At 37.1% G+C, this 25487-nt stretch overlaps 1 protein-coding gene and 1 non-coding gene across 2 annotated transcripts in view; one reads left to right on the top strand and one right to left on the bottom strand.

Annotated features, from left to right (window-relative positions):
* Positions 1-1790: 1790 nt before the first annotated feature.
* The window catches only part of GDI2 (GDP dissociation inhibitor 2), a 47287-nt gene continuing 23590 nt past the window's right edge, over positions 1791-25487 (bottom strand). Inside the window, exons 5-11 of the mRNA XM_010590764.3 lie at positions 19626-19824; positions 19220-19351; positions 11319-11418; positions 4408-4579; positions 3132-3276; positions 2852-2906; positions 1791-2765 (exon numbers count right to left, since the gene is read on the bottom strand). Coding sequence (XP_010589066.1) covers positions 2619-2765; positions 2852-2906; positions 3132-3276; positions 4408-4579; positions 11319-11418; positions 19220-19351; positions 19626-19824 — 950 coding nt within the window. The 3' untranslated portion in view covers positions 1791-2618. The remainder of the gene's footprint in view (positions 2766-2851; positions 2907-3131; positions 3277-4407; positions 4580-11318; positions 11419-19219; positions 19352-19625; positions 19825-25487) is intronic.
* LOC111750875 (U6 spliceosomal RNA) lies at positions 7047-7153 on the top strand. Its single transcript, XR_002785932.1, has one exon. It is a non-coding gene; the product is annotated as a U6 spliceosomal RNA (small nuclear RNA).

A 25487-nucleotide genomic window follows, 5' to 3' on the forward strand; every position in this document is an offset into this window, starting at 1 on the left:
TTCCTCAGTTTCCGTACCACCTTTTCTATAACTATTTTTAGCGTTTAACCAAACCATGTCTCCCGTAGACTGTGAGCTTTCCAGAGACTAACTGTGCCTTAACCATCTCAGTACTCCGTTGGCATAGCACTTAAGTAGGTGATGAATACATATGTTAAATGAATGTAAAAGTTTTCCTCTTCACTTAGTACTAACTCACCTTGTGCCTTTGCCTGTGTTAATATAAGTTCATAATTTGAAGTATTATGAGAAGGGAAAGGCTTGCTGGAATTTTAATTTTATTGTATAGCTAAAGCAGTCGCTCTCAAGTAGGGCAGGTTTACCCCAGAGGGAACATTTGACAGTGTCTGGAGACATTTTTGATGGTCACAACTAGTAGGTAAGTAACGAGATGCTGCAGAACATCCTACAATGCGCAAGACAGCCCCCACAACAAAGAATTACGCAGCCCAAAATGTCAGTAGTGTGAGGCTGGGAAACTGAGCTAAAATCAGACGATCAGAATAACCATCTCAATTCTTCTTCTAAGTAAGGCCTTTCACAGATCATCTACCTTTGTCTCCTTCATACTTAATTGTAAGAGTCAAAAATAGTCTTAAAAAATACAAGTATACATCGCTTAATATCCATTCAGGCAACATCCAATCACATCTTTGTCCTGGTCCCATAAGGTTTTTTGTTTGTTTTTTAGGGGAAAGCAGCCATCCTTTTGTTATTTCCCCCGAGCGGTTTTAAAGACCCCAAAGTCCCAGAGTAAACAGGCAGCGGGGGCTCCAGGGCGAATCCCAATGCCCTCAGGGCCACCTCTGCCACCTCCTGGCTTCACTCACTGTGCAGCCTTTGACTTCTTGCACAGGGCAGTGTCTGCCGTGGCTCCTCCACTCCACTGGCTGGCGCCGGATGGGCCAGGTGCTCATGGGCTTCTGGCACCAGGCAATGACAGCAGCCGCATGTGATCAGAAAGCAGCCACACCAACTGGGCAGCGGTAGCCAGGGCTGCCACTGCCAGCTGCACTCGGGTTCTGTACCTCCCAGTCCCCCATCCACTCCCCCTTCCCCCAGCCCTGCACCAGCACAAAGTCCCAATGTGGCCGTGGGTGCAGCCCCTGCCCTGCCCAGCCACACACTCTGCAAGGCCAACCTTCTGTATCCAGGGGATACAGCTCTCAGGCTTTATCCTGTGGGCTCCCATAAAGTTTTAACAGGCTTTGTGGAGATTCAACTCCGGATTGTACAGGGACTACCTGTATATAATACGGTGTTTGCACAACGTTCAAATCACGTAACATCCTATTTCACAGAACGTTTTGTGGATGTTAAGCAACGTATACCTGTACGGTTGAAATGTCCTCATTCATCTGTGGCAAACAGCTGCATATACAAAAGACTTGATAGTTCTATCAAGGGAGAAACGGTACCAGTAATTTTTGACTATAGCATTAATTACATGAAAATATTCAAGTACTATAATGGCTGCCGTAAGCAAATTATCAAAGGCAGTACTTGGATTTGTGTGGAAGAGAATACTTTTCTAAACAACTACTAAGAATAATGAGTCTAATAATTATGTCAAGAATTTGGGGTCTACTCACAGTGAAGCCAGATGACGGGCCTTTTACCCATCTAAATTAGGAAGGGTATATACTTTTAGCTACCGGGCATGGCTTTTTACTTTGGCATCTTTCCTGGCAAGTTTTCGGCTCTACTGAAGGATATAAGCAGTGGCTTTGTGGTAGTCATAACAGTACTTAATAAAGATCAGGGCACAGACAGACCAATAAACAGAGTACTGGTTTCCAGAGTTTGGCTTTATTTTGCAGTACAGAAATCATTTGGAGCCATTTTGAGGGAGACGTCATTGAAGCAGAGGCTCTGTCAAATCAATACTGCATTGCAGCTTGGTCCATGAAGAGGCCACACCTGGGGTACAAAAGATGCTTCTGCATTCCACCTGCTTTATGATAGGTTTCTTTCCCCTTTTCGCTCATCAGTTTTATTAGATTAAAACACTATATGGAACCATTAGCCACACAGGCTTTCCCCAAATGACTCCCAAAATCAGGAGTTTAGTTAGAATTCTATGCCCACAAAAACCAAACTTGTGGCTATGCTATCTGGGCATCGTTATAATACTTGGAGTAACACAAAATGTAAAGTTACAGGGAAAAACCTAGGGATGCTGGAATATTCAATTTAGAATCTCCTTCATGTCAAGAGGACAGACGGCACACAAATTGTACTGATCCAGCTCTTGAGCAGCAGAAGCACATAACTGCAAAGGCTACACCGATTAAAAGATACAAATACTGTATCAAGTTGTCTGTATCAGTATCACAATGTTTTTTTAAAACTGATTCTTTGCTAGGAAAACAAAAAAGCCAGTATTGGTTAAATTGAACAGAATGTGGGAAACTGCCAATTCTGAATACAGCCACTCCATGAAAAAGAGTTAATACATGATATTAAAAAGATGAAGGGGAGGAATATTTACTGGTACAGTACTCTTCAATCTCTCATTTTTGATTACAAAAGCAGGCCTTACAATATTGATTTCATACAATATGCATTATTTGCCAAATTTTAGATTTGTTCTAATTAGACGATAACATGTACTGCTGTTAGTCTTCCCCATAGATGTCATTTTTCTTGCGCTTCATCTCTTCAAAGTCAAATTCGGATCCTGTCATCCTCTTATAGATGTCTTTAATGTCATCGCAGGTTGTCTCAAAGTGAGTTGTAGCATCATAAGCACGAGAAATAAAGATCTGGAAATAAAAATTACAGAGACTTAAAGACTATTGAGGCATGTCTCCCCAGTAAAGCCTGGTAATACTTCTGTCTCCACACTCACCTGGCTTTCTGTTCCTAAATCTTTTGGTACAAAGAGGTCACTGATGCTAACAAATCTGGAGGGGAAAAAGAAGTAGGTTAGCAGACCCCGTATTAAATCATCGCTTTGCCTGACTTTCAAACAAGGGATAAGACTGGTAGAGATGAGACACTCCTCATTCAGGACCCCACACAGCAGCCAATGGCTACTTTCATTTTTCTCATGTTCACCCTACCATGGGGCCAAAATCAAAGAACTCAGTTTGCACCTTAGTTGATTTTAATATGACTGCATCACTTACTTCTGTTCAATTGGTTCCAGGAGCTCCAAAGCTGGTCTGATTTCTTTCTCAGGTTCCTTGGTTTCCACAGTTGTACTAGCTATGGCAATGTACTTCCCTTGTGCTGCCACATTGTGTGCAGAAGAAATCATGCAAACATAGATATCTAAAAACAAATGAAATCATCTTATGTCCTAAAGTTTGTAAACCTTGGACATCTGTAGGTCTCACATATTATCATCTGAAAAAGGCAGTCCCTTCTAAGCTTAAATTCTATACGGAAGTAAACAGGGTCATACATAAAGTACACCAATATTTAACAATTGGAATTGTAAGGATTTAGGTGGCAGTAAGCTACTGGATTCTTCCCAGCCTGTCACAGCTAGCTGTGAAAAGCCTGACCAACATGTCAGCTTTCTACCCTTTGGACACTGCATTTTGAAAGGTGTTGAATAGCTAAGATTTATTAAGGGCTGATTTTCCCATTTATTAAAGTAATACACAATTGCAAATCAGTATAAACTATTCCTGAGTTGACATAATAAACTGATATAATTCCAGAGATTCTACTTGGTCTGTACACCTCTACTCTAAAGTAACTGTAAAATTTCCAATATAGAAAATACCTTGGACTTCCTTTATTCTTTTTACCTTCTGGGGAACTATTGGAAGATTATTTCAGTTCACATCCCTTTGTTCTAGTGATAATCTGTGATTTGATATGGGGGGGGAACATAATACAGATAGCTCTTTACTGTCCATTTAAAAGCCGATAGCCCCTTTTAAGTTGAATTTTAGATAAATAAAAGATATAATTGAAAGATGGGAACATCTGATGCTTGAAAACCATTGGTTAAAGAAAACAGATTAGGAATTATGATCTTAAAAGTATTAAGTTTATAAATAATGACAAAAAGCAGCTGTATCAGTTCAGAAGTTCAGTGGAGTCAATTAAACAAATAAGCATAAACCTCCACAGACACATGTCAGAGCTGGAAGAGATCGTCAGTTCATCCCTAGCCTCTTGATTCTACAGATGAGGTAGTAAATTCCAAGAGTCACGAACACAAGTAAAAGGCAGAGCTGAGATCAGAACCCAAGCTCCTAGTCAAGTTTCTTCGTTTCAACACAATGCTTCAAGATGACTATGAGCTAAAAGGAACCACATTTTGTGTCCTAAATGTAAACTAAAGTCTCCTCCCTACAATACAGCATATAAAATTAGAAAGTTGGGATAAAATATTAAGCAAATGGTTCTACCAAATTCTACAAACATCTGTTCGTCTTCAAAACTCACCTGACTTTCGGTTGACTTGGTTCTGTGGAATAATGATCTGGCATGAGTTGGCATCATTGGTGTTTTTGATTGGGTGGCTTAGGATACATATAACTCTGATCACCTGGCCCACCTTTTGTACCCTATCTTTAACATAGCTGGGATCACAGATGAGCTGTTTACAGCGAGCAATCTGTAACAAAACGTTAAAAAAAGACAGTATTCACTGTCCGTAATATTTTTAAACAGTATATTGATGCCACTTTCCCTGGAAAACAATCTGTTATCTTCATAACCTAAGAAATACAAAAGTTAATTGTAGATACTTATTGAACTACAGATAACTATCAAAACTAGCTTTGCCAGCAATTCTTCTTGGACAGATATATGAATTCTAAATCTTATTAAAAAAAATAGGAAACTGTTACATAGTGTTCAGAGGCACACATTTTAGAATTGGTCAGATAAGGGTTCAAATTCTGGATCTACCCAATCTCAAAGGATTATTGTTAGGATTCAATGAAACATACGTAAGGGCTTCCATGATACGTAAAGCTACCCGATGTGCAGTAAATGCTCAATAAATAGTACAGCTATTATAAACAGACCAAAATCACTTTCTTCTTAAGGCTATGCTTTCCAAGTAAAATCTTGGCTGCGAGATAAATGGTATATAACCTGGCCGATTGACAGTAGTATAGCCTTCTGTCTTACATCAAAGCCCAGAGGTTTCCTAAGAGGAAGCAGCTGTGTGAAGCAAAGAAGAATGAGATTAAAGGAAGCTCTGCAATAAAAAGAACTTTGAGATACTAGATTAAAGTATTTATCCATATCTCCTAAACCCTATTATGCTAAATGCACACGGTTGTTACAAAGGAGTGGATGGTGGATTCCAACTGCTGACCTTTTGGTTAGCAGCCATAGCTCTTGACCACTATACCACCAGGGCTCCACAACAGACTTAAACGATAATAAAGGTTCAGATGGCCAACTAGTTAAAGTAGGTAAGTAGATAATACAGTTCCTAACACCCTTGGAAAACTATCAGGAATACTAAAAAAAAAAAAATACACACACATATATATATAGTTTTTACATTTCTTTTTTGAGTTCAATTTGTAACAGTTTATATTTCATGATTTTATTCTTTCTTAGAAATCTAAAAAAATGGAAAGAGACAATTTACGATGACATCTTAGTGATCGTACTAGGAATTAAATAATAAAACAATGGCAGAATCAACTAGAAGGATGAGGTAAAAAGGAATAAAACGTCATCCTTCATTTTTCTAACTGTACTGCACCATTTTTGTAGTCCACTTTTTTAGCTTTCAATAAATACAACCAAGAATTCGGTATTTTTCATTTTCTGCCCATATGGGCAAAGAGAATAAAATTAACAGATGTAAATGTGTCACGTTTATTACATGAATCAGAAGATGAATGTGAATATACAGCAGTACTCTAAACTCTAACGATAATGGTGAAATTCATTAAATAAGTGACATCTCAGACTATGAGTCTTCAGATGACAATATCCTAAATAATTTTCTCAAACTTAAGAATTCATGAGTGAACAATATAGTTCTAAGGACAAAAAGAAAGTATGGTATTCTCATTGTCATGGATTGAACTGTGTCCCCCCAAAATGTATGTCAACTTGCCCAGGCCATGATTCCCAGCATTGTGTGACTGTCCACCATTTTGTCATCTGATGTGATTTTCCTATGTGTTATAAATCCTACCTCTATGATAATGAGATGGGATCAGTGGCAGTTATGAGGCAAGACTCAATCTACAAAAACCGGATTGTGTCTTAAGTCAATCTCTTTTGAGATATAAAAGAAGCGAGCGGAGAGACATGGGGGACCTCGTACCACCAAGAAACAAAATCAAAGAGAACAGTGCGTCCTTTGGACCCTGTGCTGAGAAGGTCCTAGACCACGGGAAGGTTGATGACAACAGCCTTGCTCCAAGCCAACAGAGAAAGCCTTCCCCTGGAGATGACACCCTGAATTTGGACTTCTAGCCTACTAGACTGTGAGGGAATAAACGTCTGTTTGTTAAAGCCATCCGCTTGTGGAATTTCTATTATAGCAATACTAGATAACCAAGACATTCATGTAGTTAGTCATTTAACAACAAGGACCTCATCACACCATGTTTTACAACAAAAGCCTGGGCCCATCTTGTTTTGCAAACAGGACATATGTCAATATTCTTTCATCTGTTAACAATTCTTTCACCTTTCAAATTTTTTTTTTTCTATAAAGAAGTTTATATGTTCAAATTCTTATAATTTTAATAAAGTTTTTCACTACCCCTTTATAATTTCATAAAATGACTTAAAATACTAAAAAAAAAACGGGGGGCAGGGGGAGTTCTTTGGAGCCAGCTGGTGAACGGTGATGACAACAGTTCTGATAACCTAAGGGTTAAATTGGCATAACTAAAATCTTGCAATGAACGTATCAAACAAAATCTTATTCATTTTGTAGTTTCTAATTCATTTAAAGTAGATGAGCCAATCACACTATGACAGAGGCAAGATGAAAAGGGGTTTATGAAGTTGTTTGGAGGTTATTCATAAAATACATGCTTAAACTATAAAGATCCTATTAACACTTAAAAATGTAAAAATGCCCATCAGAAGATAAAACAGTGCTCACTTCGGCAGCACATACACTAAAATTGTAACAATACAGATAAGATTAGCATGGCCCCTGCACAAAGATAACACGCAAATTCGTGAAGCATTCCATATTCTTAAATGAATGCTTCAAAAGCCTGTGTAGCAGGGGTGGGGGCTTGGGGACCATGGTTTCAGGGGACATCTAAGTCAACTGGCATAATAAAATCTATTAAGAAAACATTCTGCATCCCACTTTGGAAAATGAGCTTCTGGGGTCTTAAGCGCTAGCAAGTGGCCATCTAAGATGCATCAATTGGTCTGAACCCACCTGGACCAAAGGAGAATGAAGAACATCAAGGACACAAGGTAATTACGAGGCCAAGAGACAGAAAGGGCCACATAAACCAGAGGCTACATCAGCCTAAGACCAGAAGAACGAGATGGTGCCCAGCTATAACCAATGACAGCCCTGACAGGGAACACAACAGAGAATCCCTGAGGGAGCAGGGCAACAGTGGGATGCAGACCTCAAATTCTCGTAAAAAGACCAGACTTAGTGGTCTGACTGAGACTAGAAGGACTGTGGTGGTCATGGCCCCCAGACCTTCTGTTAGCCCAGGACAGGAACCACTCCCAAAGCCAACTCTTCAGACAGGGATTGGACTGGACAATGGGATAGAAAAAGATGCTGGTGAAGACTGAGCTTCTTGGATCAAGTAGACACTTGAAACTATGTTGGCATCTCCTATCTGGAGGGGAGATGAAAGCACAAAGGGGGTTAGAAGCTGGCAGAATGGACATAAAGAGAGTGGAGGGAAGGAGCAGGCTGTCTCATTAGGGGGAGAGCATCTAAGAGTATATAGCAAGGTCTATATAAATTTTTGTATGAGAGACTGACTTGATTTGTAAACTTTCACTTAAGGCATAATAAAAATTAAAAAAAAAAAAAAAGATAAAATTTACAAAGCCAATATCCTACATAAAGAAAGTAAAAATCCTTACAACTGAACCAGTAAACAACATCATGATAAATGGTGGAAAAACTGAAGTTCTCAACGATTTCATTCTTCTTGGATCAACAATGGAACAATGCCCATGGAAGTAGCAGTCAAGCAATCAAACGACATATTGCACTGGAAAAATCTTCTCTTGAAGGTTAAAAAAAAAAAAAACAAAGACACCACGTTGATGACTAAGGTGCGTCTGATTCAAGCCAATGTATTTTTAATCACCTCATATGCATGCAAAAACTGGACAATAAAAAGGAAGACCAAAGAAGAATTGACGCGTTTGAATTTTGCTGGTGAAAGATACTTAATATACCAAGGACTGCCAGAAGAACAAACAAATGCCTTGGAGGAAGTACAGCCAGAATGCTACTTAGAAGAAAGGATGGCAAGACTTTGTCTCACTTACTTTGGACCAGGACTTCGAACCAGTTTGAACCAGTTCAATCACAGCCAACAAAGCGAAACAGGAACAAACCCGAAGTTTTACAACTTGGCTGATTCACCATGGTACCCAGAACAGGAAAAATTACTGGTCAAAGCCCTGGAATGCAAAACTTGAAAGAGGCTTAGTGAGCCCTTTTGGAAGCCTGATGTGTAAGACTGGATTACTGGCAGGACTGTCCACAACGACGCACATTCAAAGCAGCAAGATCAGCGCCATCTTTGAGCAGGGCCGCGCTGCTTCTGCCCTTGTTTTCTAAGAGGGAGATTAAGTTTCTAGCTGGGCTTCAACCGGTCATTATTCCCATTCCGGATACCATGGCGAATCACCCAAATTTTTAAAACTTGGGTCTGTCTGGTGTTGATTCCTTGGCCATGACTGAACACGGCAGACCCGGTTCAAAGCCCTGCTTTGGACGTATCATCAGGAGAAGCCAATCAAAGCCAATCACTGCAGAAAGACATCATACTTGGTAAAGTAGAAAAAGGGTCACTGAAAAAGAGGAAGACTCTCAATGAGGTGAACTGACACAGTGGCTGTAACAAACAAATCTCTGAAACATTTCATAACATGGAGGAATCTGGAAGGCATTATGCTGAGCGAAATGAGTCAGTTGCAAAAGGACAAATATTGTATAAGACCACTATTATAAGATCTTGAGAAATAGAAAAAACGGAGAAGAACACATACTTACGTGGTTACAAAGGGGGGAGGGAGGGAGGGAGGGAGGGAGGGAGGGAGGGAGGGAGAGGGCTTTTTACTGATCAATCTGTGGATGGGAACTGCTTTGGGTGAAGGGAAAGACAACACTCAAAACAAGGAAGGTCAGCCTAATTGGACTGGATTAAAAGTAAAGAGGTTTCCGAGATAAAATGAAAGCTTCAAAGGTCAGCGAAGCAGGGGCTGGGGTCTGGGGAACTTGGTTTGAGGGGACTTCTAAGTCAATGGGCAAAACAATTCTATTATGAAAACACTCTGCATCCCACTTTGAATTGTGGCGCCTGGGGTCCTAAATGCCAACAAGCGGCCATCTAAAATACATTAATTGGTCTCAACCCACCGGGAGCAAAGGCAAAGGAAAAACACCAAGGTCACATGACAACTAAGAACCCAAGAGAGAGAAAGGGCCACTTGAACCAGAGACCTACATTATCCTGAGACCAGAAGAACTAGTTGGTGCCCGGCCACAATCGATGTCTGCCCTGTCAGGGAACACAACAGACAACTCCTGAGGGAGCAGGAGACCAATGGGATACAGACCCCAAATTCTCATGAAAAGACCATACCTAATGGTATGATTGCGACTAGAGGAATCCCAGAGACAATGCTCCCCAGAACTTCTGATGGCACAGGACAGGAACCAACCCCGAAGACAAATCATCAGGCATGAAAAGGACTGGTCAGTGGGGGGGAGAGAGATACTGATGAAGAGTGAGCTAATTAAATCAGGTGGACACGTAAGAGTGTGTTGGCAACTCTTGACTGGAGGGGGGATGGGAAGATAGAGAGAGAGGGAAGATGGTAAAATTGGCACGAAACGAGAGACTGTAAGGGCTGACTCAATAGGGGGAGAGCAAGTGGGAGAAGGGAGTAAGATGTATGTAAACCTACATGTGACAGACTGATTGGAATGGTAAATGTTCACTTGAAGCTTAAAAAAAAAAAAAACACATAGCAACAACTTTGAGGACGGCACAGGACTGGGCAACATTTTGTTCTGTTGTGGGTAAGGTCACAATGAATCAGAGCTGACTCAACAGCACCTAACAACACTATCCTACAGGCACAAGAATTCTATCCCAAAGTGGATTACAACTGAGGGCTGTGAGGACAGAATGCCTTGGTTCAAATTCTACCTCAGCCTTTCACTCAATTGTGTATCCTTGTGGAAGTTCCTTAATCTAAGTACATTTGTAAAGTGGAGGTAACACCTACCATGTAAGATTGTTATAAGGAATAAATAAGATAATGCATATAAAGTATTTGCTCGATACTTTCTTATTATGCTTTTTCGCCCTAGGCCAGTTTTTCTCTCCCTTATGCACATTACTACCCATATAAAAAAGAATCTTTTTCCCAGTGAGATCTAAACAAATGAAAATACACCCCTCCAGGAGGTTTCTGTCTTCTAACTCACTCAATGCTTCAGGTTGAAAAGATAAAGCGTAGACTTTTAGAATTTAGAAATAAAAGAATTTTAAAAGTAGGACTTTAAAGTGCATCCTGTACTGCAAGAACTGTTCAGGGTGGTAACTGAGTCAGATGGCAAAAGAATTAAGCATTTTGGGGATAAAAGGGAAAGAATGAGTAACTTTTTTATCTTTATTTTTTGCTGTAAGGAGTGGTTTGCAGACTAGCAGCACTGGCAAGGGACGGTAAGAAAATGCAGACCCTCCTCAGACCTACTGAATCAGCATATGCACTTGAACATGATTTCCAAATTTGAGAAACACCGCTCAAAGCTCCACCTGTGGATGGGATGGCTAGGTCCACAGCTAAACGCCAAATCAGGTAATAAAGTGTTCAATATTGGCCAAGCTCAATTTCAACCAATAAGTTTTAAGTGGTTCAAATAAAGCTAAGTTTAAATGAATATCTGAGAGGTTGCTACCCACACTACATAAAATATGCAATCAACATAATCGCAAACACTAAGATCTGTGGATTTTTTACAATAAAGCACACCATCTGTCACTAGTCCCTAGTCATTATGAGCATCAACGTAGCATAAAAAATTCATATAAAGTCTGGAATCTAGCATCAATGTCTGCACCAAAATAAGTACTTATCAGTTAATACAATTTTCTTTGTGAGAACACAATATTGTTTAAATTATAAAAGCTACTCACCTCTCCTTCAGATTTTACACCAATCACTTTTCCATTTTGCACAATGATTTCTTCAATTGGTTTATTCAGCATGTAGGTACCTCCATAAATAGCACTTAGCCTAGAAAAAATTTTAAATTCCAATTAATTGTCTCTTTCCTTAGAACTTAATGAGTTATAGACAATACACATTTGCTCAATTTCCTTCGAAAAGGCTTTGGCTTAAGAGTTCTTAAAGCATCAGTTATAAAAGACAAAACGACAAACTGAGGGATAAATAAGTGGCACAGTTACATACAAGTCAAAATAAGCACTGATTGACCAAAAATGGAGGAGTAGCTTATACTGGCCTAATCCTCCTGCAGATAAATACAACTCTGCACGGGGGGAAAAACTATCAGAAGGCACTGGAGGGTAACTAAAAGCAATGGAAAATGGAGAAGTGAGACTCCTGAAAGGAACCAATTGGATGAGATTCTAGATGTGGCTTATCCTAGAATACAAGGTTTAATATTCAAAAATCAATCTATGAAATTCACCACATTAACAGCACAAAGAAAAGCCACAGGATTAACTCAGTGACAACACCTATTCATGATAAAAACTATCAGCAAACTATGAATAGAAGGGAGCTTAATCTGATTAAAAAAAAAAAATCTACAGAAAATATATATAATAACAAAATAATGAATAAATTCCTCCTAGGACTGGGAACAATACAAGGATGTCCATTCTCACCACTTCTATTCAACATTCCTCTGGAAGTCCTAACAAGTGTTATAATAAAGGCGGGGGGTGGGGGGGTGCGGAATTTTATGTGCCAACTTGGCTAGGCAACGTTTCCCAGGTGTTTAACCAAACACTAGTCTAGCTGCTGTCATGGAGTAGTTACACGTGAATAAATCAAGTTGGTCTTGGGTAGAGCAGATTACCTTCCATAATGTAATCTAACGTACTGTAATTACATGTTGTTGTTATTGCCGTCGAGTCTATTCCAACTCATGGCGACTCCATGTGTACAGAATAGAACTGCTCCATAGGGTTTTCAAGATGTGACCCACCAGAAGCAGATCACTAGGCCTGTCTACCAAGATGCCTCTGGGTGGGTTTGAACTGCCAATCTTATCACTAACAGTTGAGCACTTAACATATGCACCACCCAGGGACGACACCTAATATGTAACGTAATGACCTTCCATAATGTAATCTAATGTAATATAATCAATCACCAGTATAGAGTGGATACTAAGCCTAATCACTTCTGAGTTCTAAAAAGACAGAATAGACACAGATGCACACATGGAAAGAATAGGAAGACAGACTATGTAGACAGATGCATCTACAAAGAGATCTACATAAATGGAAAAACATACCCTGCTCATGAATAGAAGGACTCAACGCTGTGAAAATGTCAATACTACCCAAAGCAATCTACACATAAAATACAATCCTAATCCAAATTCCAATAGTATTCTTTAATGAGATGGAGAAACAAATCACCAACTTTATATGGAAAGGGAAGAGGCCCCAGATAAGTAAAGGATTACTGAAGAACAACAAAGTGGGAGGCCTCACACTACCTGATCTTAGAACCTATTATACAGCCATGGTAATCAAAACAGCCTGGTACTAGTATAAGAACACAGACAAATGGAACAGAATTGGGAACCCAGACATAAATCCAACTGTCTGTGAGCAGCTGATATTTGACAAAATCCTTCAAGTGAGGAAAAGACAGTCTCTTTAACAAATGGTGCTAGCATAACTGGATGTCCACCTGTAAAAAAATGAAAAAAGATCCATACCTCACACCATACACAAAAAACTAACTCAAACTGAATCAAAGACCTAAAGATAAAACCTAAAAAAATAAAGATCATGTTAGAAAAACAGGGACAATGCTAAGGGCTCTAATACATGGCATAAATAGAATACAAACAATAACAGTGCATGAACACCAGAAAAGAAACTAGGTAACTGGGAGTTCCTAAAAATTAAATACTTAAGCTCATCAAAAGACTTCACCAAAAGAGTAAAAAGAGAACCTACAGACTGGGAAAATTTTTTGGCTACAACATATTCAACAAGGGTCTAATCTCTAAAACCTATAAAATATTAGACACCTCAACAACAAAAGACAAATAATCCAATTTAAAAATGGGCAAAGGATATGTACAGACATTTCACCAAAGACTTTCTGGTGGCTAACAGACATAGGAGGAAATGCTCGCAGTCACCAGCCATTAGAGGAATGTAAATCAAAACTACAGTGACATATTATATCACCCTGACAATAATGGCACTAAAAAAAAAAAAAAAAAAGGAAATAACAAATATTGGACAGGCTGTGGGGAGACTAGAACTCTTATGCACTGCTGGTGGGAATGTAAAACAGTAAAACAACTGTGGAAGACAATATGGCATCTCCTTTAAAGTTAGAAATAGCAATACCATACTCTCCAGCAACCCCACTCCTGGGAACATATCATAAAGAAATAAAAGCCATTACAAGAATAGACATTTGCACACCCACATTCATTGCAGTACTATTCACCACAGCAGAAAGATGGGAACAACCTACGTGCCCGGCAACAGATGAATGGATAAACAAATTATGGTACATACATACAATGGAATACCACGCAATGGTGAATCCTCGAAACATCTCACAACATGGATGAATCTGGAAGGCATTATGCTGAATGAAGTAAGTCAATCACAAAAGGGCAAATATTATATGAGACCACTATTATGAGAACTCAAGGGAAGGTGTAACACAGAAAAAAATTCTTTTGATGGACAGAGCGGGAGGGGAAATCACTGACCAGATAGTAGACAAGTGTCAACTTTGGTGAAGGGAAAGACAACACACAATATAAGAGAAGTCAGCACAATCTGACCAAGGTAAAGTCACAGAAGTTTCCTAGATACATCCAAATACCTTGAGGGACCAAGTTACTGGGGCTAAGGGCTGGGGTCCATGGCCTCGGGGGATAGCTAGGTCAACTGGCATAACACAGTTCATAAAGAAAATGTTCTACATTCCTACTTTGGTGAGTAGCCTCTGGGGTCTTAAAAGTTTCCAAGTGACCATCTAAGATAAAACTATTGGTCCCACCCCATCCAGAGCAAAAGAGAATGAAGAAAACCAAAGACACAAGGAAAATATTAGCCCAACGGACTAAAGGAACATGTAAACCAGAGCCTCCTTCATCCTGACCCCAGAAGAACTAGATGGTACCCGGCTACCACCACTAACCACTCTGACAGGGATCACAATAGAGCAGGAGGAAAAATCCAAACAAAATGCAAATTCACAAAACAAAAAATAAGACTTACTGGTCTGACAGACTGGAGGAATCCCTGAGACTATGACCCCTAGGCATTCTGCTAACTCAGAACTGAAACCACTCCCAAAGTCCACCTTTCAGACATAGACGGGCCTATAAAACAAACAGTAACACATGAGGAATGTGCTTCTTAGTTCAATCAAGTATACAAGACCAAATGAGCAACTCCTGCCTAAAAGCAAGATAATAAGGCAGGAAGGGACGGAAACCGGACGAATGGACACAGGGAACCCGGGGTGTCACACTGTGGGGACTGCAACCAAAGTCATAAAAGAGTACATGTATAAATTTTTGAATGAGAAACTAACTTGATTGAGCTGTAAGCGCCGACCTAAAGCCCCATAAAATTAAAAATAAATTTCACTAACAGCAGCATGAAAATAACAACATACTTATGAATAAATTTAACAACAACAAAAAAAGTGCTGGATCTCTACCATGAAAGCTACAAAACACTACTGAGATAAAGTCTAATAGGTGGATAGATATAGCTTGTTCATGGACTGGAAGACGAAATTATTATTAAGGTGACAATTCTCCCCCTAACTGATCTGTAGGTATAACTCAATTCCAATGAAAATCCTAGCAAGCTTTTTTTTCCTAGAAATTGACAGCCTGATTCTAAAATGTATACGGAAATGCAAGGAACCTAAAATAGCTAAAACAATTTTGAAAAACAAACAAATGAGGACTTACATTATCTGATTCATGACTTATTATAAAACTATAATAATCATGGCAATGTATTAATGGCATAGGAAAGGTAAACAGATCATTAGAACAAATCACTGATCTTCCAAAAAGGCACCAAGGCTTACCTGAAAAGGAAGACTTTCCAACAAACAGTACTACAACAACTACACATCAGTGTGAAAAAATGAACCACGAGCCCTACCTCACCCCACACACCAAAATTATTTCGAGATAGATCCCAAACTTTAAAAGTTTTAACACAATATTGAAACTATAAGGCTTCTAGGAAAAAAACACAGGAGACTATCTTTGTGTCTTGGGGTAGGCAAGGATTTCTTAGATAGGACTCAAAAGGTACTAAGTATGAAAAACTTTTTTGATGTATTAGATCTGATTAAAATTTAAAACTGATTTATCAAAAGGCAAGACAAAGTATGAGAGAAAATGTTCACAATATGTATACTTGACAAAACACTTTCTGCCAGAATACATCGAGATCTCCTACAAATCAAAAAGACAATTCATTTTTTTAATGTGCAAAAAACATGAACATCATACCACAAATACATACAAATGGCCAAGAAGCACACAAAAAGGTGATTAACATTAGCTCTCATGAAATTCGAGTTAAAATCACAATGAGATAGCATTTCACATCCAATTATTGAATGGTTAAAATTAAAAAGAGAAAACTAAATGTTGCAAGAATGTAGAACAACTGGAACTCATATACTGCTTAAAAAAAAAAAATTAGAGTATATAAAATGACAGAATCACTCTGGAAAACTGTTTGGCAGTTTTTATGAAGTTAAGCACATATTTGCCATATCAACTAACAATTCCACACCTGGACATTTAGCCAAAAGAAATAAAAACCTATGTCCATAGAAAGACTTATACACAAAATTTCATAGAAGCATCATTCATAATAGCCAAAAAATTCAGATGTTCACCATCAGGGGAATGGATACACAAGCTGTAGTGTTTTCATATAATGAAATACTACTCAACAATAAAAAAAAATCTACCAGTACATGGATCCACATGAATGAGTCTCAAAAATACTGTTAAGCAAAAGCCAGACAAAAATGAGTACATATTACTCCCTTTATATGAACTTCAAGAACAGGTAAAAGTAATCTATAGTGGTAAAAATCACTACAAAATGAAAAATATAGTTGTCTATGGGAGGTGGGGATTGATCATGACATGCTACAAGGGAAGTTTCTGGGTAACAAAAATGTTCTATATTTTATTGGGGTTTTTGTTACATAAGTCTATACATTTGTAATGGATTGATTTGTGTCCCCCCAAAATATGTGTCAACTTGTTTAGGCTATGTGTGGTTTTCCTCCATTTTGTGATTTTCCTATGTGTTATACATAATCTCTGCCTATGGTTAAAATGATCAGGGTGGGATGTAACACTCTTGCTCAAGCCATATCCCTGATCCAAAGTAAAGGGATTTTCCCTGGGGTGTGGCCTGCACCGCCTTTCATCTCTCAAGAGATGAAAGAGAAGCAAACAGAGATTTGGGGACCTCATACCACCAAGAAGGCAGCACCAGGAGCAGGGCGCATCCTTTGAACATGCGGTCCCTGTACCTGAGAAGCTCCTCAGCCAGGGGAAGATTGAGAACAAGGACTTTTCACCAGAGCCAACAGAGAGAGAAAGTCTCCCCTGGAGCCGACGCCCTGAATTTGTACTTCTAGCCTACTTTATTGTGAAGAAATACCTCTTTGTTAAAGCCATCCACTTGTGGTATTTCTGTTATGACAGCACTGAATAACTAAGACAACATTTATCAAAAATCAACTGATTTTTTTACTCAAGATCTGTACATTTCATTGTGTACAAATTTAATTTCAATCATAAAAGTTTTTAAAAATAAAAAGCATTAAATGAATTCAGAAAAGTGGCAAAGTACAAGGTCAACACACAAAACTCAGTTGGGTTTCTGTACATCGGTAATGAGCAAGTGGAAAAGGAAATTAAGGAAACACTACCATTTATAACAGCATCTAAAAGAATAAAGTACCTAGGAATAAATTTAACCATTAAGATGAAAGACTTGTATACAGAAAACTATAAAACATTACTAAAATAAACTAACCCAAAAATTAAATAAATGGAAAAACATTCCATGTTCATGGATTGGGAAGCTTAATATAGCTAAGATGTCAACAGTACCCAAAGCAATCTATAAATTCAATGCAATCCACATCAAAACCCCAATAAGCCTTCTTGACAGAAATAGAAAAGTCAATCCCTAAATTTACACGGAAGGGCAAGGGACCCTGAATAGCTAAAGCAATCTTGAAGAATAATAAGTAAGAGGACTCACACTTCCTGATTCCAAAACATACTATAAAGCTACAGTAATTAAAACAGTCTGGTACTGGTATAAAAGAAATGTTGACCAGTGGAATGATTTTTGATCAAATGATTTTCGACAAGGATGTTTAAGCATATTCAATGGGGAAGCAAAATTTTCTTCAATAAATGATGCTGGGAAAATTGGATTTCCACATGCAGAAGAATAAATCAGGATCCATGCTTCATACCATATAAAAAATCAACTCAAAATCGATCAGGGACCTAAATGTGAAACCTAAAACTGTAAAATTCATAGAAGAAAATATAGAGGCATGGCTGCAGGGCCTAGTTTTTAACTGTGTATTACTGGACATGACAACAAAAACATAAGCATCAAAAGCCAAAATAGATAAGTGGGACCTCATAAAAATGAAATACTTTTGTGAATCAAAGGACTTTTATCAAAAAGTGAAAAGACAATCTACGGATTAGGAGAAAATTTTGGAGAACCATGTATCTGATAAGGGTCTAATATCCAAACAATACATACAAAAAAACTTCTACAACAACAAGACAAAAAAACCAATAAAAAAATGGGCAAAGGACTTGAACAAGCCAATTCATCAAAGAAGACATTCAAATGGCCAAAAAGCATATGAAAAGATGCTCAAATTCATTAGCCATTAGAGAGATGCAAATTAAAACCAGATACAACTCACCCCTATTAGAATGCAAATGATCCAAAAAATGAAAAACAGGTTTTGGGAAAGCTGTGGGGAAATTGGAACCCTCATCCACTGCTGATGGGAATGTAAAATGGTCAGCTTCTGCAGAAAACAGTCTGTCGGTTCCTCAAAAAGTCGAACATAGAACTACCACACGACCCAGCAATCTCAAGCCTAGGTATATACCCAGAGGTGACAGCAGGAAGGCAAACGGAAACCTGTACACCAATGTTCACTGAAGCACTTTTCACAATAGCCAAAAGGTGGAAACATCCAAAATGTCCACCAATAGATGAAGGGACAAACAAAATGTGGTATATACGCACAATGGAGCTCTACTCAGCCGTAAAGGCAAATGAAATCCTGATGCATGCCACAACAGGGAACATCTTGAAAACATCATGCTGAGTGAAATCAGTCAGTCACAAAGTGACACATACTGTAATGATCTCACTTACATGAAATAGGCAAATACACAGAAACCAAATTTTTTACCAGGGGTGAGAAATAGGAGGGGAAGGACAGTTTTTGCTTAGGAGGCACTGAGTTTATGTTAATGGTGGTGGAATGATTTAGAATAGACAGCGAGAATGGTTGCACAACTTGAAGAATGTGATAAACATCACTGAACTGTACATGTAGAAATTAAGTGGGCATATGCTATTATATATATTTTAACCACAATAAAAAATTAATAACACATAAAAAGAGAAATAAAAAGCAGCTCATTACAGCCATATCTCATTTCATTATTCACAACCATATCTCATATACTTACGCTGAAGATGAGAGTCAGGATGAGTCAGGTTTAGCTAACAAGTTAAATGTGGGCTCTTACCTTGCAAATCCTTGTGGCAGTTCTCCAAGGCCATAAAGTGGATAAAGGTATGGGCTTTTACCATATCTTGCCAAAGACTCACTGTAAAGTTTAATCCTATTAATAGTTTCACAACATGGTTGATCTAAATAACTGGAGAAAAGTAAATGAATATTAGAAAAAGGTTTTAGTTTTAATTCTTGGTTTTCAATTTAAAGCTCTTTTTTTTCAGAAGTGATTTAAATCTACAACCTAACATATTTCACTTAAAAGGTTCTAAAACTAATTTGCAGCTAGACCCTCTTCTTTCACAGTATAACATGGTTTAAGTTTGTTTTGTTAGGATTTTCTGTTTAGAGAATTGGAAAATTCAGTAAGAAAGTTCCAAAAAAAAAACAAAAACAAATCTAAAAACCAAAAAACTTACTCATCAGTTCTGTAAAGTGCAAGGGCATGACCAGTAAAATCTATAACATCTTGGCCCAAGTCAAATTTCTTATACACATCTCGCATTGTAGTCTTCTTAGGATCAACACCCTCAAAAGTTCTAGGATCTTTTTCATCGAAGTTGGCAACATACACTAGGAATTTTCGAAAGCGACGTTTTTCAAACAGCCCCATTAAGCCTAAAAAAGATTTTTTTAAAAAGTACATACTTACAATAGAGTACTGAGTAAAAGGGAATAGATGAGCAGAAATTTTAAATGGCTATGTTATTAACTGAGTCTCTTTTAGTTCATTGTGCAATATAAGATACAGGACTTTGGTAACATGGCTTTCTGGTTTTCGCAATACTTTTTAAAATAAAAATAAGCTGATATAATTACAACAGGTCAGTTACTTCAATTTTAAAATACAAGTAATTATAATCAGGGCTTTAATGTAATACAAGTCTAATTACATCTTTAAGTAAAAGGTAAATAACAACTCTAGAAGAATATTATCCTTGAACATCTACCTGTATGTTCTTCCCTTGACAACTCTGATCTATACCCAGCCAACTGCCGAAAATTCTGGAATTGCCTAAAATTCTTCCCTTTCCTTTCCTATATGCTCAGATACCCTCTGGCATTGAATAGAAAAGAAGCTTAGATTCCAAGAACAAACTGACCTCAGTGAAATTTAGATGTTATGTTGCTAGTTACTTACATTATTTAATGAAGTCCCAGATAATCAGCTCACTGCTTTAATTAAAAGCAGATGGAGACAGTTATAAACTACCACTTCATAAATCCTCAGCTCTTCCTACGAGTCAGTATTCAAACTACTAGTATATAGTATTTTTTTTAGTATATAGTTGGTAAAAAGACAAGTGGCCAATAGAAAAAGAAAGTTGTTTTTACCTCCCTTCTTCCCCTTTCCTAAACTGTACAGCTACTTTAAAAACAACCATAGCTTTAAAAGCAAGAAAACTTTCAAACACTTCTTTTATATCTGTTGACAATTTAATGTTTCAATATTTTTAATATTATTTCCCCCCAAGACTATTTTATAGTTGAAGCTAATAAAACTTAAAATGATCATGAGGCTATTAATGATAGCTGACTACATTTAATTTTTTTAAATTAAGATTTATGGGGGGATGGGAGGATAGAGAGATTTGGAAGCTGGCAAAATTGTCACGAAAGGAGAGACTGGAAGGGCTGACTCATTAGGGGGAGAGCAAGTGGCAGAACGGAGTAAGGTGTATATAAACTTATATGTGACAGTCTGACTTGATTTGTAAACGTTCACTTGAAGCTCAATAAAAGTTAAAAAAAAAAAAAAAAAAGATTTATAACCCAGCTAAAAAAAATGGACTGAATATATTCACAGGAAAGGCATATGGCTAAAAACAAATATTCCATTACCTTATCAACACTCTACTTAAGACACAAGTTTAGTTGTCAGGGGCAGGAATAAGACAGCCAAAATGAAACATAAGACACTGTTTCAAATGCCCTTATAACCCATGTATACTGTGGTGGACACTGCCTGCTGGGACATAAAGCTATTATCGACAGTTTATTTTGGAGTATCTCATAACTTCTTTTTCAATTAATCAAAATAAAAATCTATCATGTTTTTTTTACATTTCCTTTTTTCTTTCCTCCTCTTCATTTACCTAGTCCTTAAGCCTGTTAGTAACAGATATCAGCCCTGCTTCTGTTCTACGGCACGGTAAAGATGCTCTAGCTCTTTCTCCATCCCTTATTTTTATGTTGTTATGCATGGCACCAAGTTACTGGTCTCAGTTACTAGCTGATATGGCATCAGAACCAGGAGCACTGCTGTTGCAAACATTTTAGACATGCAGTGCTCATTCTGAAAAAAAAAAAAAAAAAAAATCATAATTGAAAGGTTCAAATAGTAATTTGCATAATTTTTATATGAGGCCTTCCTTGATCATCCTATTTAAAACTGTATTCCCCCAATTCCCTTCCCATTTTTTCTTTCTCCATAGCATTTATTTATCACCATCTGACTTATTTTTCCTCATCTGTTTGTTTATTGTTGGTCTCCCACTAATGTAAGCTCTGTAAGATAAAGAATTTTTAGTTTTCTTTTTTCCCCTCTGTTGTACCTTTCCCAGCGCCCAACCTAGAAGAAGAATACTTGGCACATAGCAAGTGCGCAATACATACTTAATCCATGAATTAACACATGATGAGAGTGAAAATAAAAGGTGACTTTTATATACTGGATATATGGTATATAAAGAATATTCACATATATGATAAAAGATTTAGGAAAAATCTCTTTCAGGATTATGCTACTCTGAGTAATAAGAGTCTTAATTGCATTTCAAATGCTGTTTTACTTTCTTCACTCACCTATATACTGATATTTATTTATTAAAAAATATAACTTATACCAGGATTTTTAAAACATGAAGAACTACCAAATACAGAGCAGTTTCAATAAGAGACCAGATAAAAGCTTTCCAGTCATAGGTATATGATTCGACCACAGACTATTGGGGGAAAAAAAAATTAAGAGTAGAATAAATGTCCTAAGAACACTAAGATACGGTGCACAATACATACAGGTAGTCCCCAACTTACCACGTATTCCAGCTACAGCGAACCACACTTTCGACCATCACTTTTTTTGGGCACATCTTATCATTAGTACTATATACTATGTACGATGTTGTAGTGGGTAATCTGCTGATGTTAGCAATCTCATGCCAAACCCCAAAGACAAATAAAGATCAGATTTATAAAGATACTGATAAGAAAAGGCAATAAAAATGAAAACTTAAACAAAAAAATGAGGTATTCAACTTATGTCAGAACCGACTTAAGACAGGGTCAACGGGACAGTACCGTGTCGTAAGTCAGGCACTACCTGTAATTAAAAAAAAAAGGTAGACCTAAATGACTACATTCCAGATGGTTAGCAACTGGGTGCTGCAGCAGTCACGCCTACTTCATAGCGCCCATTCACTTGTTTTGTGATACCAAAAATGATCTGCTTTAGAAGCAACCAAGATGTCCCTCAATAGGTGAGTGAATGATAAACAAACTATGATAAGTCCACACGATGTAGCTTTTTTTTAAAAAGTGACTTGCTGATATCAAAGGTACTAACACTCTAGACAAATAGATACCTCACAGCAGTAAGATTTAGAATAAACAAACAAGCTAAAGATTTAAGACATATTTTGCTGGGTACATTTCAAAGGTATTCACAAAACTTTCTCAAGATATCTCTGGACATAGTATCTGTGTTCAACATTACTCCAGAGGTCAAATATATTTTCACTGATTTAACTATTTTAGTTTGGCTAATCAACAAATATTTATTGGAACCTTGATGTTTTAGTTGACCTCAGGAACTGCCAAAAGAACAATGTATACATTTCCTAAAAAAGTCAATATAAATTTAGGCTACATTAATGAAAATATATTGTTCTAAGAAACTAACGGTCCCACTGACACTGAATTAACAGAAAACATTTGGAGTATGGTGTCCAGTGTAGCTGTCGTATTATATACAGGATCTTGGTACATCAGAGAATTTCCAAAGAAGACTGGCCATGAGATCTAGATAACATACAACAAATAGCTACGGTAACTAGAAATTTTGACATGAAGAAAAAAAGAATTAGAGGGTGTGTGATATTTGCAAAGTATCTAAAAAGCTGTCTACACTGCTGTATGACAGTAAGAATGTCAAGTTCTAGGGTCAGATAAACCTGGCTTCAATCCAGTTCTGTCGGTCACTAGTGATGGAGCTTTCGGCTTTTCCTTCACACCTGTATAGCTGTTTTCCCATTTCTAAAATGAAGATAATAATAGTGCCCACGTCACAGGGCTGTAGTGAAGTATTATCTAAAATAAAGTTAGACAATACACATTCAGAACTCAATACATATATGCCTGGTATATAAATGTTAAAAAAAAATAAAAAGCTATTATTAAAATTATTAAATAACTTGTTTTTATCCATTCTTCTCCGGAACTTCACCTTTATACCTTTCCTTGTCCCATTCATTCATCCTCTCTAGAATTTTCTTGCCTACTTTAAAATCCTGTCTATTAACATAAGAACAGCTGCTGATCAGGTAGTAATTTGGTTAAAATTAATAAAACTGTATACTAAAAAGGGTGAATTTTTCTGCAGGTAAATTATACCTCAAAAAGCCTAACTTTACATACATAAACACATTTGCTTATTTTTACAAAAGATTAACTCGAAACAAATGAAAATGGCTATCCATCGGGTAAAAAAAATAAAGAAGGATAAGAGATAAGACACTGAGTATATCTTTTTATATCAGTTTGACTTTCAGTCATGTAAAGGTTTCACATATTTGAAAAAATTAAATCAAAGAGGTAAAAAAAAAATTCTGCCAAAAGATAAGTCCTCAAATTTTTATTAAATGAAGTAGGTGAAGCTATTACTATAGATAAGAGCTCTAAGAGTAAACAACAAAAATTAAAAAATAATAAAACAAATTTTGTTAAAAAGGATTCTATTCAAACTCTTGAATTCCTATTTATGAAAATCTTTATTTAGACAAAACTTATACTGTCATTTAAAAGATTTAAAAATAATTTCAGGCTATGATTACATCACTAGCTCCAACTTAATCAGGAATCATTCTTCTCCTTCCCTAATTGTCATTTCTAACCAAGTCACAATTCTTAATGGTATTTATTTTCTGAATAGCATCTTTCGACATTTTTTGCCCAATGTTTTCTTCTCTAATAACACAACGTAAATAAATGAACTTAGAGAAACTGCCAAAATAATTCAAAATAAGCTTAAAAGTAAGAAAAGTTTCAACACTGATGCCCAAATAATTAGTAGAGAATGTAAAGGCACTTTTTTTCTCCTAATCTAAGCCTTTCCCACCTCTAAACTCCTAGAGCACTTACGGTCTGTAAAACTCCTCTACTTTTCAGTTATACACATCTACCCTGCCTCGAACTGCTCTTCATGACAACTAAAATACCTTGAAGGACAGGAGGTCTTTTCCAGGGGTATCTGCTATTTCAAAGAGATACCAGAGGTAATTGTTAACCTGGAATCTTCAATGAGCCAGTAGAGGAAATAATTTTGGGCAAAGAATAAAATCACTTCAAACCCACCGGGAATTCCTAAAAACAGAGATCTTGAGGAATGACAACAGCAACAACTAGAAGACAAGCATCACCAGAATGGAGTTCTTTTCTTTTTTGGTGGGTTGGGATAATACAATGCAGGGGTCAGCTTAATAAAATGGTTAAGCAAAGAAGTTCTGGAGCAATACTACCAGGGCTTCAAGTCCAATCCTGACAGTTACTTATGTGATCTCACCTGTGTTTCTCATGTTTCAAAAGTTAAATAAGAAAGAAAATAGATGTGAAGTGTTTAGCACAAAGCCTTTCTGTTAGTAGCTGAGCATTTAACCTTAACTGTTTTACATCTTAGAGCTCCCCTTAGGTCATATAAATTAAAGATTAACTGGAACTAATTTTAATTGCGTTTTCTGATTTGAAGAAACCAAATTTTATTTTTAGCTCCTTACATCATCACAGAAATAAAAGTAAGCCTCTGTTAGCTTTTTGTTCAGAAGAAAATTGAATTTCAGTGATTTCTACAAATAAGGGATGCAAAAGATTCAAAAAATGATAGTGATTATGAATTATTATGGAAAGGGCACTACTAGATCACTTATTTACAAATAGTCATTTAAACTCTAAGATTCAAAAAGGTAGGGATTTTTAAAAATATTTCATTCACTAATACACCCCATTGCGTAAAACAGTGACTGACATATAACAGACATTCAATAAATATTTGCTGACTGAATAGATGG

The sequence above is a fragment of the Loxodonta africana genome, chromosome 4 (assembly GCF_030014295.1).
Source record: "Loxodonta africana isolate mLoxAfr1 chromosome 4, mLoxAfr1.hap2, whole genome shotgun sequence".
Lineage (NCBI taxonomy): Eukaryota > Metazoa > Chordata > Mammalia > Proboscidea > Elephantidae > Loxodonta > Loxodonta africana.